This window comes from Dipodomys merriami, unplaced genomic scaffold (assembly GCF_024711535.1).
Source record: "Dipodomys merriami isolate MVZ:Mamm:240054 unplaced genomic scaffold, mDipMer1.0.p SCAF_110, whole genome shotgun sequence".
Taxonomy (NCBI): domain Eukaryota; kingdom Metazoa; phylum Chordata; class Mammalia; order Rodentia; family Heteromyidae; genus Dipodomys; species Dipodomys merriami.
Window position 1 is genome coordinate 1,617,650 of NW_027202383.1, and position 15,381 is coordinate 1,633,030.

Consider the following 15,381-nt stretch of genomic DNA (forward strand, 5'->3'; position numbering starts at 1 on the left):
CAGCAAGGCCTGGTCTCAGCCCCAAATCAGAATTTAGACAAATAAAAATCCCATTTATTGTTCTGAAGCTGAGGCAAAACACCGTGAGCTGGCCTAGAGGACTTGCTTTTGTCTTGGCCCACCACCGAGGAGCTGTGTGGCCTTGGAGAAGTCCCACATGACCTCCTCTCGCTCACCAGCCATCTTTCCCCTGTGGCCCCATGCATAGTTCTGGGTAGCAGAGTCTGTCACAGTCACATTCCTAGATAGGAAGTCTGTGACAGAAGAAATGGCTCTGTTATGTTTTTCTTTTTTCCTTTTGTTTTCTTTTGAGCAAAGGTCTTGTTATGTAGCCCAGACTGGCCTCAACTCTCAATCCTCCTGTCTCAGCTTCCTGAGTGCTGGTAGGCATGCGCCACCATACCTGGCCTTGTTTTATCTTTTAATTATTATTATTTTTTGGCGGGTCCGGTCATGGGGACTGAACTCTGGGCCTGGGCACTGTCCCTCAGCTCTTCAGCTCAAGGCTAGCGCTCTACCTTGAGCCACAGCACCACTTCCGGCTTTTTTCTTTTTGCTTATGTGGTGCTGAGGAATCGAACCCAGGGCCTCATGCATGCAAGGCAAGCACTCTACCACTGAGCCACCTTCCCAGCCCTATTTTTAAATTTTTACTTTAATCGTTTGACAGTTGTGGGGCTTAAACTCAGGGCTTGGGCACTGCCCCTGAGCTTTTTGCTCAAGACAAGTGCTCTACCACTTTGAGCCACAGTGCCACTTCTGGTTTTCTGGTGGTTCATTGGCGATTAGTGACTCACAGTGAAAGACTTGAGTCTCCTCTCGGCCCATTCTTTCTATGTATCCAGAGACAGAGTATGAAGGACTGACCCCCGCCCTGATTTCCCAGGTGCACACAAACGTCAGGCAAGCCACCAAAGATAGTCACAGACTGCCTGACACAGGCAGAGCAATCCACCTGAGCCTGACCGTAAACACTCCATTGTGGGCCCAACCGAAAAGCCCCCACCTCCCTAGACCCAATGGCGTTTTCATTGACCTCTGCCTCCTTGCTCAGACCTCATAAACACCAACTCCTGTCCCACCTCCTGGCACAATCTCCAAGCCCATGGGAAGGCTGTGCGCCTCCGTGTTCCTCGATACACAGTCCTGGCCTGTTGAAGATCGAGTCCAGCCTGTTTCCTTTTTCCTTTGTCCCCCATTTTCCTAACACAGACTTTCCTGCCTGGAATGGGTTTGAACTATGCTCCTCAGATCTCAGTCTCCTGAGTAGCTAGGATTACAGGTTTGAGCCACTGGCGCCCGGCTGTTTGATTTTTTTGATGGTGATAACATACATGCATTATGCTATCATAATGAGTTTATTGAACAAACCAACTCTCTTTGCCCCTTGGGACATTTTTTTGTAATGCATAATTCTTTGTCTACAAATTTGGCAATAGTGAAGTTCCATTCCCAGAGCGAAATGACAGGTTACCCCTAGGTTTGGTTCCCAGGAAGGAACTCAAGGTTCAAAGGACATAGACGTCCTTAAGCTGTTGGTACATATTACTAAGCGGTTCCCTGGATGTCAGGAGTCTCTTTCCTCATACTCCTGTCAGTGAAGTGCCATTAGGAGACAGTCCATTTCCCCAGCTAGGAAGGGTGCTTACGTTCCCAGCCAGGGTCAACATCGCTTCAAGTGTTTATCAGCCATTGGTAGTTCCGGGTTTTGTAATTCACACACACCTGGCCCTCACTCATGTGGACTGGAGGGGCTGAGAAGGCTTCACTCCCAGCATGCCTTTCACTTGGTGTGATCTGGAGCCCAGTTCCATGGGAAGGAGTTCCCCACACAGAGGCCCAGGTTGTCCAAGGGGACAACTATCTCTCGGGGTGGATCAGATCAGTTTGTTTGTTTATTTATTTAGTTATTTACTTATTTTGGGTCCGGTTGTGGGGCCTAAACTCTAGGCCTGGGCGCTGTCCCTCAGCTCTTCACCTCAAGGCTAGTGCTCTACCACTTGAGCCACAATACCACTTCCGGTGTTTTTCTTTTTGCTTATGTGGTGCTGGGGAATCGAACCCAGGGCCTCATGCATGCAAGGCAAGTGCTCTACCACTGAGCCACCTTCCCAGCCCCCAGTTTTATTTTTAAATGGGATATCCTTATAGTCTACCCTCAGTAGCCTTGAACTTCTTGGTTTATGTGATCCTCCTACCTCAGCCTCCTGAGTAATTTGAACTATAGACATGTAGCCCCATGCCCAGTGCCACTGGCTTTTGGAAGTAGACCGAAGATTACTCTGTGGGGCCACAGTGTTGGTGGCTGTAGCTCTAGAATGCCAGCTTGGCCAAACAGAACTCTGTCTTGAGTGACCGGGGTAAGGCTGCTGAGTGGCTTTATAAATGGAATGTGAGGGAATCTCTACAGGTTCCTTAAACTTCCAGTCTCTGAGAAGCAGGATTGGAATTTAAAGCAAGGGGTGTTGTGCCCAGTGTCTCCCCAGAGCAGGGAACCTTCTACAAGTCTCACTGGACCATTGTTTTTATATAAAGAAAGTCACTTGATGTGTTGCTAGTTTCATTTTCCTGATGACTTTGCTGCAGGGTACATTGGTGTCATTGTCCCTTGGTTGAGGTGGCAGCAGACAGACAAAGGCTGGTGCCTAATGGTGCTGTGAGTCACACAGGTCCCACCCTGCGCAGAAACTTCTAGGCTTCCTTCTCAGGTTGGGCTGCTGTGTAGCTGCTCTCACCCGAGGACAGTTGGCACTAACATGCTGGGGACACTGAGCAGGCTGGGGACACTGAACATGCTGGGACCCTGAGCATGCTGGGACACTGAGCATGCTGGGACCCTGAGCATGCTGGGGGCACTGAACATGCTGGGACCCTGAGCATGCTGGGACACTGAACATGCTGGGACCCTGAGCATGCTGGGGGCACTGAGCATGCTGGGGCACTGAGCATGCTGGGACGCTGAGCATGCTGGGGCGCTGAGCATGCTGGGACACTGAGCATGCTGGGGTGCTGAGCATGCTGGGACGCTGAGCATGCTGGGACGCTGAGCATGCTGGGACGCTGAGCATGCTGGGGCACTGAGCATGCTGGGGCACTGAGCATGCTGGGACGCTGAGCATGCTGGGACACTGAGCATGCTGGGGCACTGAATATGCTGGGGGCACTGAACATGCTGGGACCCTGAGCATGCTGGGACCCTGAGCATGCTGGGACACTGAGCAGGCTGGGACACTGAGCAGGCTGGGGCACTGAACATGCTGGGGCACTGAGCATGCTGGGACCCTGAGCATGCTGGGGCACTGAGCAGGCTGGGGCACTGAGCAGGCTGGGGCACTGAGCAGGCTGGGACACTGAGCAGGCTGGGACACTGAGCATGCTGGGGCACTGAGCATGCTGGGGCACTGAGCATGCTGGGACACTGAGCATGCTGGGACACTGAGCATGCTGGGGCGCTGAGCATGCTGGGGCGCTGAGCATGCTGGGGCGCTGAGCATGCTGGGGCGCTGAGCATACTGGGGACACTGAACATGCTGGGGACACTGAGCATGCTGGGACACTGAGCATGCTGGGACACTGAGCATGCTGGGACACTGAGCATGCTGGGGCGCTGAGCATACTGGGGACACTGAACATGCTGGGGACACTGAACATGCTGGGGACACTGAACATGCTGGGACACTGAGCATGCTGGGACACTGAGCATGCTGGGACACTGAGCATGCTGGGGCACTGAGCATAGTGGGACACTGAGCATGCTGGGACACTGAGCATGCTGGGGCGCTGAGCATGCTGGGGCGCTGAGCATGCTGGGGTGCTGAGCATGCTGGGGACACTGAGCATGCTGGGGCACTGAGCATGCTGGGGCACTGAGCATGCTGGGACACTGAGCATGCTGGGACCCTGAGCATGCTGGGGCACTGAGCATGCTGGGACACTGAGCACGCTGGGACCCTGAGCATGCTGGGACCCTGAGCATGCTGGGGACACTGAGCATGCTGGGGACCCTGAGCATGCTGGGGACACTGAGCATGCTGGGGCACTGAGCATGCTGGGACACTGAGCATGCTGGGACACTGAGCATGTGGGGTACTGAGCATGCTGGGACACTGAGCATGCTGGGGCACTGAGCATGCTGGGACACTGAGCATGCTGCGACCCTGAGCATGCTGGGACACTGAGCATGCTGGGACACTGAGCATGCTGAGACACTGAGCATGCTGGGGCACTGAACATGCTGGGACCCTGAGCATGCTGGGACACTGAGTATGTGGGGTGCTGAGCATGCTGGGACACTGAGTATGTGGGGTGCTGAGGCTGGGACACTGAGCAGGCTGGGGGCTTTGTGTTTTCTGTGGGACACAGCAACACCTAGGGCAGGGGACGATGCACCTGCTTCAGAGGCAGGACCACGGGCTCAGGACTTCCTGATATTGCAGCCACCATTGGGGTGGCCTGGAGCAATCTTCTATAATTTCTTATTATACTTTTTTATTAAATAGTTGTACAAAGGGACTTCAATTCACCATGTAAAACAGCCCTTCACTAGAAAGCCCGTTTGTCCTCCAGATTTTCAGTTCTTTTTCTTTTTTCTTATTTTGATATGTGTCAGTCAGTACTAGGGCTTGAACTCAGGACCTAGCTATTGTTCTTCAGCTTTTTGTTGAGCCATAGCTCCACGTCTTGCTGGTTAATTAGAGGTAAGTGTCTCACTGGCTTTCCTCCCCCAGGCTGGCTTCACACCATGATCTTCAGATCTCAGCCTTCTGAGTAGGTAGGATTCCAAGGCCTGGCTTGCTCCAAATCTTTGCAAGATGGGCTGTGTGTGGGTTGCAGTGAGGCACCCCCAGTGGTGGTGGTGGGGGGTTGTGTTACATCCAAAGGCCATGGTGGAAGAAGCTACTCTGTGCTTGGTCCCTGGGAGGTGGACTTGAGTGAGAGCAGAGGTCAGCCCTCCCCTCCGATTCATGTGGTGTGCACAGACCTTCCTGCTAGCGCTTGTGCCAGCCAACCCTCTGCCTGTGCCCCAGGCCTTCACGAGCCCAGGGCCCTCCCTGCTCTGCAGAAATTGCCTGGTTGTGACAAAGGAGAAACAGATCTCAGGAGAACTCTCATCTCTTGAGTCATCCCACTGTTCCTACCCAAGGCAAGGGGGGAGCTGGGGTCCCCCTTGGAACCTCAGGTCCAAAACTCAGAGGTCTCTTTCCTTCTGTGGGAGGGGGAAGAACATTTTTTTTTTTTTTTACCATACACCCACCAATAGGGAGATCTGTGAGGCTGTTCCATTTAGGCCCTTTTTACCTGACCATCTCCCCATGGATTCTGGGGGTCTGCATGCTACCTGCAACCTTGAAATTGATCCCTCTGTTTCTACTCAGTTCTGCTCAAGTAACATGCATTATCTTGCTCCTTTAGTTGGTTGCTTTATTGAATTACTATGATTGGCTCTCCATTGTTAATTTCTTTGGAGACCCTAGAGCTTGAACACAGAGCCTTGTGCTTGCTAAGCAGATTCTCTACCAGCCCTTTTAGTGTTAGTTATTTTGTGAGCTAAGGTCTTGCTTTGTCCCTACACTAGCCTGGGCTGTGATCCTCCTATTTGTGCTTTGTCCACGTAGGTGGGATCACAGGCACGTACCACCATGCCCAGCCACTGTGTGTCCCCGCATAGCTGGGGTAACAGGCGTGAGTAACTGTGCCCAGTCATTGGTCAAGATGAAGTCTGACAAACATTTTCTTTTTTTTTTGGGGGGGGGTCCAGTCGTGGGGCCTGAACTCTGGGCCTGGACGCTGTCCCTCAGTTCTTCAGGTCAAGGCTAGCACTCTACCATTTGAACCACAGCGCCACTTCTGACTTTTTTCTTTTTGCTTATGCGGTACTGAGGAATCGAACCCAGGGCCTCAGGCATGCAAGGCAAATGCTCTACCACTGAGCCACATTCCCAGCCCTGACAAACATTTTCTTGACCACACTGGCCTCAAACGTAGATTCTCTGCTCTGTGCCTCCCAAGTAGTTAGGATTACCGCTTGAGCTACTGCATCAAGCTTAATGTTTTTTTTTTAAACCAAGATTTGACCCCCTCAATTCCCATGGTCCTAAGAACATCATTTCAATAATGTAATGCTGGTTGCTCCTTTTTATACCTATGCCACAGTATATGGCTTTTTAAATTTGGTTTTGTTTTTCACAAAAATGTGCTCATTTATGGCTTCCTCTTGGCTTAATGAGACACAACCCCTGTAGCAATGCAAAGAATATTTTTGCTCCCCCCTCTATATATAAAATATGCAATAGATTATATATAATATTATGTAATATATAACAATCAGCATAAAGATATATAGTATGTTATATATTACATATATAATATGTATATATTATGTATATATTATGTAAGTTACATAAGATATAAACATAAATCTTTATGCCGATACTAGGACTTGAACTCAGGATCTCATGTTCTTACTTGGCCTTTTCGCTCACGGATGACACGCTACCATTGAGCCACAACTCCGCTTTCAGCTTTTAGGTGGTTAATTGAAGAAAACAGTGTCATGGACTTTTCTTTCCTGGCTTACTTTGAACCAGGATCCTCAGATCTGGTGTGAGCCACCGGTACCCAGCTTGACCTAAGTGTGTAAGTGTTGGTTTTCAGCAAGCATGCTACAGAAGGGGTGCTGTTGTTCATGTTAGTACATCTCTGGGAGCGTGCATGGCTGCTCTTTCCTGGTATGGGTGGGTGTGGGCGAGTCTGGTGCTGGTCATCTGGTTCAGTTCTTGTCTGTTTACCAATTGGTCTCTAATGAGGCCAAAGTTATACGGAGTGAAATGTGTATGTGTTAAGGATCAGGCTTGTGAGCTGTGATGAATATGTATATCCTTGTAAACACCAACCCAACTGTTATTATTGCTTATTGCTCTGTCATTATTGCTTATTGTTCTATCTTATTGCTCATTGTTCTGTCATTATTGCTTATTGTTTGCAGTTGCTGTCACTTTTTTTAAGTGATTAGATGAGTTGCTTTTTATTTTATTTTTATTTTTATTTTTTATTTTTGCCAGTCCTGGGGTTTGGACTCAGGACCTGGGTGCTATTCTTGAGTTTCTTTTGCTCAAGGCTAGCGCTCTACTACTTGTGCCACAGCACCACTTCCAGTTTTTTTCTGAGTAGTTTATTGGAGATAAGAGTCTCATGGACTTTCCTGCCCTTGGCTGGCTTTGAACTGCAGTCCTCCGATCTCAGCCTCCTGAGTAGCTAGGATTACAGGTGTGAGCAATCGACACTCAGCAGTTTTCTTTAAAATGGGAATGATACCTTGCTCAAAACATTCAAGAACTGGGACTCCAAATCATCTGATAAACCAGGCATGGTAGCTCATGTCTATAATCCTTGCTACTTTGGTAGGTTAGATCAGGAGGATCTTGTTTTGAGCCTTGCCTGGACACAAAAGTTTGTAAGGCTTCCATCTCAGTGGAAGAAGCTGAGCATGGTGGCATATACCTGCCATCCCAGCAATGGTGGAAAGAGTGAAACAGGAGGATTTTAGTCCAATCCTAGTGCTCACTTAGGCAAAAAGTGGAACCCTGCCTGCAAATAACCAGTACAAATGAAAAAGGATGGAGGTGTGTCTCAGGGCACCTGTCTAGCAAGTGTGAGACCCTGAGTTCAAACCCAGTACTGCCGAAAAACCAAAACAAGCCAAATAAAGAACAAACAAATGAAAAACAAAAGACAGCCCTGACAAGGATGTGAACATGCTACTTATTAAGTTAAGGAGCAGCGTTCTGTGAAGTCAATGAAAGATGTTCAGCTTCGCTGATGACCACAGAAATGCAAATCAGAACACTGAGATATAAGTGTTCAGCTATCAGATTGGCAGGGATTAGGAAAATTCATATTTGTGTTGGCCTGCATTCAGAGAAACGGCATGCCAGTACATTGCTGGTGTTACGGCTCTGTGTATTTGGAAGGTGGTGTGGTTCTGTCTTGGTAACATGATGAATGATCACCCGCTGGTCAGCTAGTTGCTGTTTTATAGAAACTTATTCCAGATAAGAACACTGAACCTGCCGGGCGCTGGTGGCTCACGCCTGTAATCCTAGCTACTCAGGAGGCTGAGATCTGAGGATCGCGGTTCAAAGCCAGCCCGGGCAGGAGAGACCGTGAGACTCCTATCTCAAATAAACCACCAGAAAACCGGAAGTGGCGCTATAGTTCAAGTGGTAGAGCGCTCGCCTTGAGCTGAAGAGCTGAGGGACAGTGCCCAGGCCCAGAGTTCAAGCCCCACGACCGACCAAAAAACAAAAAACAAAAAAAAACAGTGAACCCTTGCAACATGTATCAAAGAGAAAAGCAACCCAAATTACTTTTTAGTGTGGCTCAGCCGCATAGTAATATATTGTTCAGTAGATGTAAATTATAAAGGGGAAAAAAGTAGATTTAAAACCTCATCAAGGCCAAGAGCTAGTGGCTCATGCCTGTCATCCTAGCTACTGAGGAGGCTAAGATATGAGGATCATGGTTCAAAGCCAGCCTGGGCAGTCAAGTCTATGAGATTCTCATCTTCAGTTAACCAGCAAAAACTGCAAGTAGAATTTTGATTCAAGTGGTAGAGCACTAGCCTTGAGTAAAAAAGCCAAATTAGAGTGAAACGCCCTGAATTCAAGCCCCAGGATAGCACAAAAAACAAAAACAAAAACCCCAAAACCCCACATCAAGGCCAAGAGCTGGTGGCTTACCCCTGTCATCCTAGCTCTTCAGGAGGCTGAGACATGAGATTTGAGGTTAGAAGCCAGCCTGGACAGGAAAGTCCATGAGACTGTTATCCTCTTAACCAGCAAAAACCAGAAGTAGAAGTTTGATTCAAGTAGTAGAGCGCCAGCCTTGAGTAGAAAAGCCAAGTGAGAATGAGAAGTGAATTCAAGTCCTAATACTTGTCCAAAAAGTAACAACAACAAAGCAGAACAACAAAATCTCTCCATTTAGGGTATTTTGTTACAGTTGCCCTAGCAAATGAATACAAATTTCAAATATGAATGTTCCTGGGCTGGAATATAGCTCAGTGGCAAAGACTTGCCTAGCAAGTGCACGTACTGGCTTTGATCCCTAGTACCAAAAAAGAAAAGAAAATACAGCTAAAAACAAACAAATATGAATGTCCCAAAATCACGTGACTGAATATTTGACGGGCTGGGAAGGTGGCTCAGTGGTAGAGCGCTTGCCTTGCATGCATGAGGCCCTGGGTTCTATTCCTCAGCACCACATAAGCAAAAAAGAAAAAAGCCGGAAATGGTGCTGTGGCTCAAGTGATAGAGTGCTAGCCTTGAGCTGAAGAGCTGAGGAACAGCGCCCAGGCCCAGAGTTCAGGCCCCACCACTGGACCCAAAAACAAACAAAAAAACAAAAAATACAATGATTAAGAGCCGGGCACTGGTGGCTCACGCCTGTAATCCTAGCTACTGAGGAGGCTGAGATCTGAGGATCTCAGTTCAAAGCCAGCCCGGGCAGGAAAGTCCGTGAAACTCTTATCTCCAATAAATCACCAGAAAACCGGAAGTGGCTCTGTGGCTCAAGTGGTAGAGCCCTAGCCTTGAGCTGAAGAGCTCAGGGACAGCCCTCAGGCCCAGAGTTCAAGCCCCACCACTGACCAAAAAAAAAAAAAAAGAAGTACAATGACTATAAAAGAGGCTTAGGGGGGCTAGGAAGGTGGCTCAGTGGTAAAGCCTTGCATGCATGAGGCCCTGGGTTCGATTCCTCAGCACCACATAAGCAAAAAGAAAAAAGCCAGAAGTGGTGCTGTGGCTCAAGTGGTAGAGCGCTAGCCTTGAGCTGAAGAGCTGAGCGACAGCGCCCAGGCCAAGAGTTTAGGCCCCACAGCCGCACCCAAAAAAATAAAAATAAAAGAGCCTTAGGCAAATTTTGTCACTTGTTAATCTTCATGTTTGCTGAATAAATAATATAAAAGAGAAAACAAAACCAAAAAGCAAACCAACACAAAAAGGTAGCATCAGGCTGGGAATGTGGCATCGTGGTAGAGTGCTTGCCTAGCATGCGTGAAGTTCTCGGTTTGATTCCTCAGTACCACATACACAGAAAAAGCCAGAAGTGGTGCTTTGGCTCAAGTGGTAGAGCTCTAGCCTTGAGCAAAAGAAGCTCAGGGACAGTGCCCAGGCCCTGACTTCAAGCTCCAGGACTGGCAAAAAAAAAAAAAAAAAAAGATAGCATCAAGGTTTTTATGTTTCTTACAAAAAGAAATAAGTTCTGGTTGGCTAATACCCTAGTTCTCAGATGACTACAGTTAATGATCACAGCTGGTTTTACTGTGTGGAAGGAGGCTTTTTCTAGCATCCAAGCTTAATCAGAGCGTGTTATTCAGATGTGAGGACTGGCCTAAGGGCGACTTGGCTGCAGTGAGAGATTCTGTGAAAGGCCGTGGGGAGCCGGGGACAGGAAACCCTCACTGACCACAGGCTGAGGCCTCTGCTGTTCCGATGGCTGCGGAGAGCACGTGGGGACCGGCAGACCCTGTGAGGAGGGGGGCTCCTCTGATCCTTCAGCACGCTCCTGTCAGCAACTTGATGCAAACCCAGTGTTGACCAGCATGTGCTCATAGGAGATGACAGCTTGCATGTGGGCCAGTGGCTCACGCCTTCATCCTAGTGACTCAGGAGGTTGAGATCTGAGGATCTCAGCTTGAAGCCAGCCTGGGCAGAAAAGGCCATGAGATTCTTTGTCTCCAATTAACCTCCAAAAAAAGCCGGAAGTGGAGCTGTGGCTCAAGTGGTAGAGTACTAGCCTTGAGTGACAGGCTAAAGAACAGCACCCAAGTCCTGAGTTCAAGCCCCACTATTGACAGAGTTTTTTTGTTACTTTATTGTTGTTTTAGAGTTGATGTACAACAGGGTTACCTTTACATATGTCAGGCAATAAGTACATTTCCTTCCTTTTGCATACTATCATCTGTTCTCCCATTCCCTCCCTACCATCTCCACCCAGGAGTTGTGTTGGTTCACTTTCACCGATGTCCAGTGCGGCCAGCGGGCTCTGCTGCTGCACGCTTCCACGCGCTTCCCACTGATTCTGTGCCCTCCCCCTCCTCCCTCACATGTGCACGTGTGTACACCGTATATGAGCTAAACAATAGAGTCATCAGAAATTTAAGAAGAAGGTCCTTTGTTTCCATGTCTTTGGAGTTCATTTCAGTATGTATATTATTTTATATACATATGAAGAAATGCCTGGGTATTACAACTTGGTGTTTTTCTCCGAAGACTATCCTCTTTTGGTCTCCTTGTCTGTGAGCGTCTAGAATTCTGTATAATTTGTCATGTCTCATTGCATTTTAAGTCTCACTTCTGCATACCGGGGAGAACATATGCCATTTGTCTCTCTGATCTTGGTTTATCTTACTTGATTTGTTCTAGTTCCATCCATTTCCCTGTGAATGTCATCATTTTATCCTTCCTAGTGGCTGTGTGAAATTCCATTGTACATTGGTACCACATTTTTTGGATCCCTTCATCTGTTGTGGGGCCTCTGGGTTGTTTCCGTGTCTTGGCTATTGTGAACAGTGTGGCAATGAACATGGATGTGCAGGTGTCCCTATCGTATCCCAGTTCATGATCAAGGTAAATGTCCAGGAGTGGTATGGCTGGTCTATGTTAGTTTTTTGAGAAACGTCCAGACTGTTTTCCAAAGCAGTTGTTTTAGTTTACATTCCCACCAGCAGTGCAGGTAAGGTTCCTTTTTCTCTACATCCCCACCAGCATTTGTTGTTGTCAGAGTTCAAAATGTTGGCCAATCTAACTGGGGTAAGATGGTATCTCAGAGTTGTTTTGATAAGCATTTCCCTTATGGCCGGGGATGATGAGCGTTTCCTCATGTGTTTCTTTGCCATTTTTATCTATTTTTCTGAGAAGTCTCTTTTTAGCTCCCTTGCCTGTCTAGTGATTGGTTTATTAGGTTTGGGAAGGGTTAGTTTCTTGAATTCCTTGTATATATTGAATATTAGGCCTTTGATGTATTGCCGGTAAAGATCTTTTCCCAGTTGGTTGGCTGTCTTTCTAGTTTAGTGGCTATGTCCTTAGCTGTGCAGAAGCTTTTTATTTTAATGTAGTCCCACTTGTCAAGTCTTGCTCTTATCTGCTGTGCCCCTGAGACTCTATTCAGGAAGTTTCTAATGTCTCTGCTCTCCTCTCTCTTGCAGTAGTTTCAGAGTTTCAAGTTTGATGTTGAGGTCTTTCATCCACTTTGAGTTGATGTTAGTGCATGGTGACAAGCAGGAATCCACTTTGTTTTCTGCATATGGCTGTCCATTTCTCCCAACACCATGTTTATGTTCGTTACAGACATAGCTTTTTTTAAAAGCTAAGGGAAAAAAATGCTGGATGCCAGTGGCTTACTTCTGTAATCCTAGCTATTCAATAGTCTGAGATCTGACTAGTGAGACTCAAAGTTAACCTAGGCAGGAAAGTCCACAGACTCTTGTCTCCAGTTAACCAGCAAAAAGCCAGAAGTGAGTCCAGCACCAATGGCTCACACCTGTAATCCTAGCTACTGTGGAAGCTGAGATCTGAGGATCGTAGTGCAAAGCTAGCCCTGGCAGGAAAGTCCATGAGATTCTTATTTGCAATTAACTACTCCAAAGAAGCTGGAGGTGGAACCATGGCTCAAGTAGTAGAGAACTAGCTTCATGGGGGAAAAAAAAGCTCAGAGACAGCATCCAGGCCCTGAGTTCAAGTCTTATGACCGGCACCAAAAATTTAAATAAAAATAAAGTAATTAATTTAAAAATAAGTCATCATGGTCTAGAACAACCCAGAGCGGTGTGGGTTGTAGGAGAGCTACAAGACAGGAGCACACAGACCAGGCTGAGACCTGCAAATGGCTGAGCGGCTTCTGCTGGCCTGTGATCCCTTGGATTTTCTGTGGAATCTCCCGGGGAGCTGGAGGACAAGAGAACGAAGTGCCCCTGTTCCCTGATGCACTTTTCTTTCTTAAAAAAATTTTTTTTTCCAGTTGTAGGGCTTGATCTCAGATCCTGAGTGCTGTCCCTAAGCCTCTTTGCGCTCAAGGCTAGCACTCTACCACTTGAGCCACAGCTCTACTTCTGGTTTTTGAGTAGTTAACTGGAGAGAAGAGTCTCATGGACACTTTTCTTCCCTGGTTGGCTTTAAACTGTGATCCTTGTATGTCAGCCTCCTGCGTAGCTAGGATCACTGGCAGTGCCCACCATCCGGTGCCCTGGAGCACATTTCTAAGTCCTTCTCTCGCATGTCTGGGGACACTTTGTATGAAGAGCCTTGTGATATTGACATGCTCCCCACTTTATGGCCCAGGAAACTGAGCTGAGTAGGGTAACTTGGCCACGTCTGTCCTTACTGAGGCACTGTGAACTACACGCCTAAGAGATGTTGGCACAATAGTGGACATTCAAGCCCGTGACAGGCCACAGGGCCCCATGGGAGGGTGTGGCCTGGTGGAAGAGCCTTGCCTTTGCAGACCCCTGTGCAGACTGGGTGGGTGGGGACCCGTCACTTCATGGGGCTTCAGTATAAAACGGATTATGTCACCTCAGGGAGGTTTTTTTGTGTGAGGATTAAAAGAGACTGTGGTTATTGCCTTTGACACTTGATAAAAGCCACCAATGATAGATATTATCAAAAGAAGATCTCAACTCCTGTTGTGTCTTTGGACTTTGCATGTGTTAGGCAAGCGCTCTGCTCACTGACCTGCATCCCTAGCCTGGTTGTTCAGTTTTTGTTTGGTTGTTTTTGGTGCTGGTCCTGGGGCTTAAACTCAGGGCCTGAGCACTGTCTCTGAGCTTTTTTTGCTCAAGGTAGGTGCTCCACTGTTTAATCCACACCTCTTCTTCCAAATTACTTTTGGTGGTTAATTTGATATAAGATTCCCACAGACTTTCTTGCTCTGGCTGGCTTTGAACTGTGATCCGCAGATCTCAGTCTCCTGAGTAGCTAGGATTACAGGCGTGAGCAACTGCCCCTTGGCTTGGTTGTTCTGTTTTTGCTACTGTATGTTTGTGTTTTCCCGTTTCTGACCCTAAACATGACAATGAGGAAAACAAGCTGTGTTCTCCCATCCTTCGTCTGAGGTTTGAACTCAGAGCCTTATGCTCTCACTTGGCTTTTTGGCTCAAGGCTGGTACTTTACAACTTGAGCCACACTTCCACTTCTGATTTTTTGCTGGTTAATTGGACATAAGAGTCTTCCAGATGTTTCCACTCAAGCTGGCTTTGAACTGTGATCCTCCCATCTTAGCATCCTGAGTAGCTAGGATTTACATCCCACATTTTGTAAATGAAAGTTGAGGCTTGGAAATTCAACCAGTTTGGCCTAACGCATTCAGGTGGACATTGTCAGGACCAGGGTAAATTCTTCAGCTTCTAGTTCCTGCACTTCGAAGCTTTCAGTGCATCTAATGGAAACCAAAAGCTTGATTTTCCTAATTATAAAAGAAATGTCAGATGATAATAGGAAAATATATAGAAATAGGAAAAACACACGAAATACCCTCGGGCAGCCGGCCTGGCTGCGTTGCTTTCTGTCTTGGGTTTTTCCACCTTCCATTATAATATGTGCCTTGTTCCACGGTCATTCAAATTCTTTGTAAACCACATTTTCAGTATCTGCCCAACAGTCTGTCAGCTGGAATCTGCCACCACTCGTGCAAACAGCTCCCCATTGTTACACCATCTGCTTGTTTCCAGTTATTATTATTTTTTTATTGTCAGCAGTAATGCTGTCAAGAATCTCTTTCTATTCAGAAAGCCTTTTTTCTTTCCCACTGTTTCCTATTTCCTGAAGATGGTTTCCCAGAAGTGGAATGACTGGTTCAAAGGTTCCTCCTAGTGAAAGTCTCTTCCTACATACAGATTGGCAATCATGGCGGCCTCTCCTGCCAGCAGCGCTGTGTGTCCCCTGCCTCACCGCTGTTTGCTTCTCTCCACAGTCTCATAAAGAGAATGGCGCAGAGCGTGGCAGAGGTCATGGAAGACTCCAAGGGGAAAGTCCAAGAGAATCTCCTGGCCAATGGAGGTAGGTCTGTCCAGGAGGGGTTTGTCCAGGCTGCAGCCACACAAGTCACAGCAACATTCTGGGGCTCAGTGGAAGCCTAGGATGGTGGGCTAGACGAGAGCCCACACTATTAGTGCAACTTGCGTGACAGATCCTTCCTATGCTGTATCTTCACTGCCTTCCCTTCCCTTCCCTTCCCTTCCCTTCCCTTCCCTTCCCTTCCCTTCCCTTCCCTTCCCTTCCCTTCCCTTCCCTTCCCTTCCCTTCCCTTCCCTTCCCTTCCCTTCCTTCCTTCCTTCCTTCCTTCCTTCCTTCCTTCCTTCCTTCCTTCCTTCCTTCCTTCCTTCC

General features: G+C 47.8%; 1 protein-coding gene across 3 annotated transcripts in view; it reads left to right on the plus strand.

Annotated features, from left to right (window-relative positions):
- Window positions 1-15,381, plus strand: part of Atp6v1c2 (ATPase H+ transporting V1 subunit C2) — a 50,589-nt gene that overhangs the window by 14,227 nt on the left and 20,981 nt on the right. For all 3 annotated transcript variants that reach the window (XM_070015263.1, XM_070015264.1, XM_070015262.1), the window contains exon 4: window positions 14,969-15,054. In XM_070015263.1, the coding sequence (XP_069871364.1) occupies window positions 14,969-15,054 (86 nt within the window). The remainder of the gene's footprint in view (window positions 1-14,968; window positions 15,055-15,381) is intronic.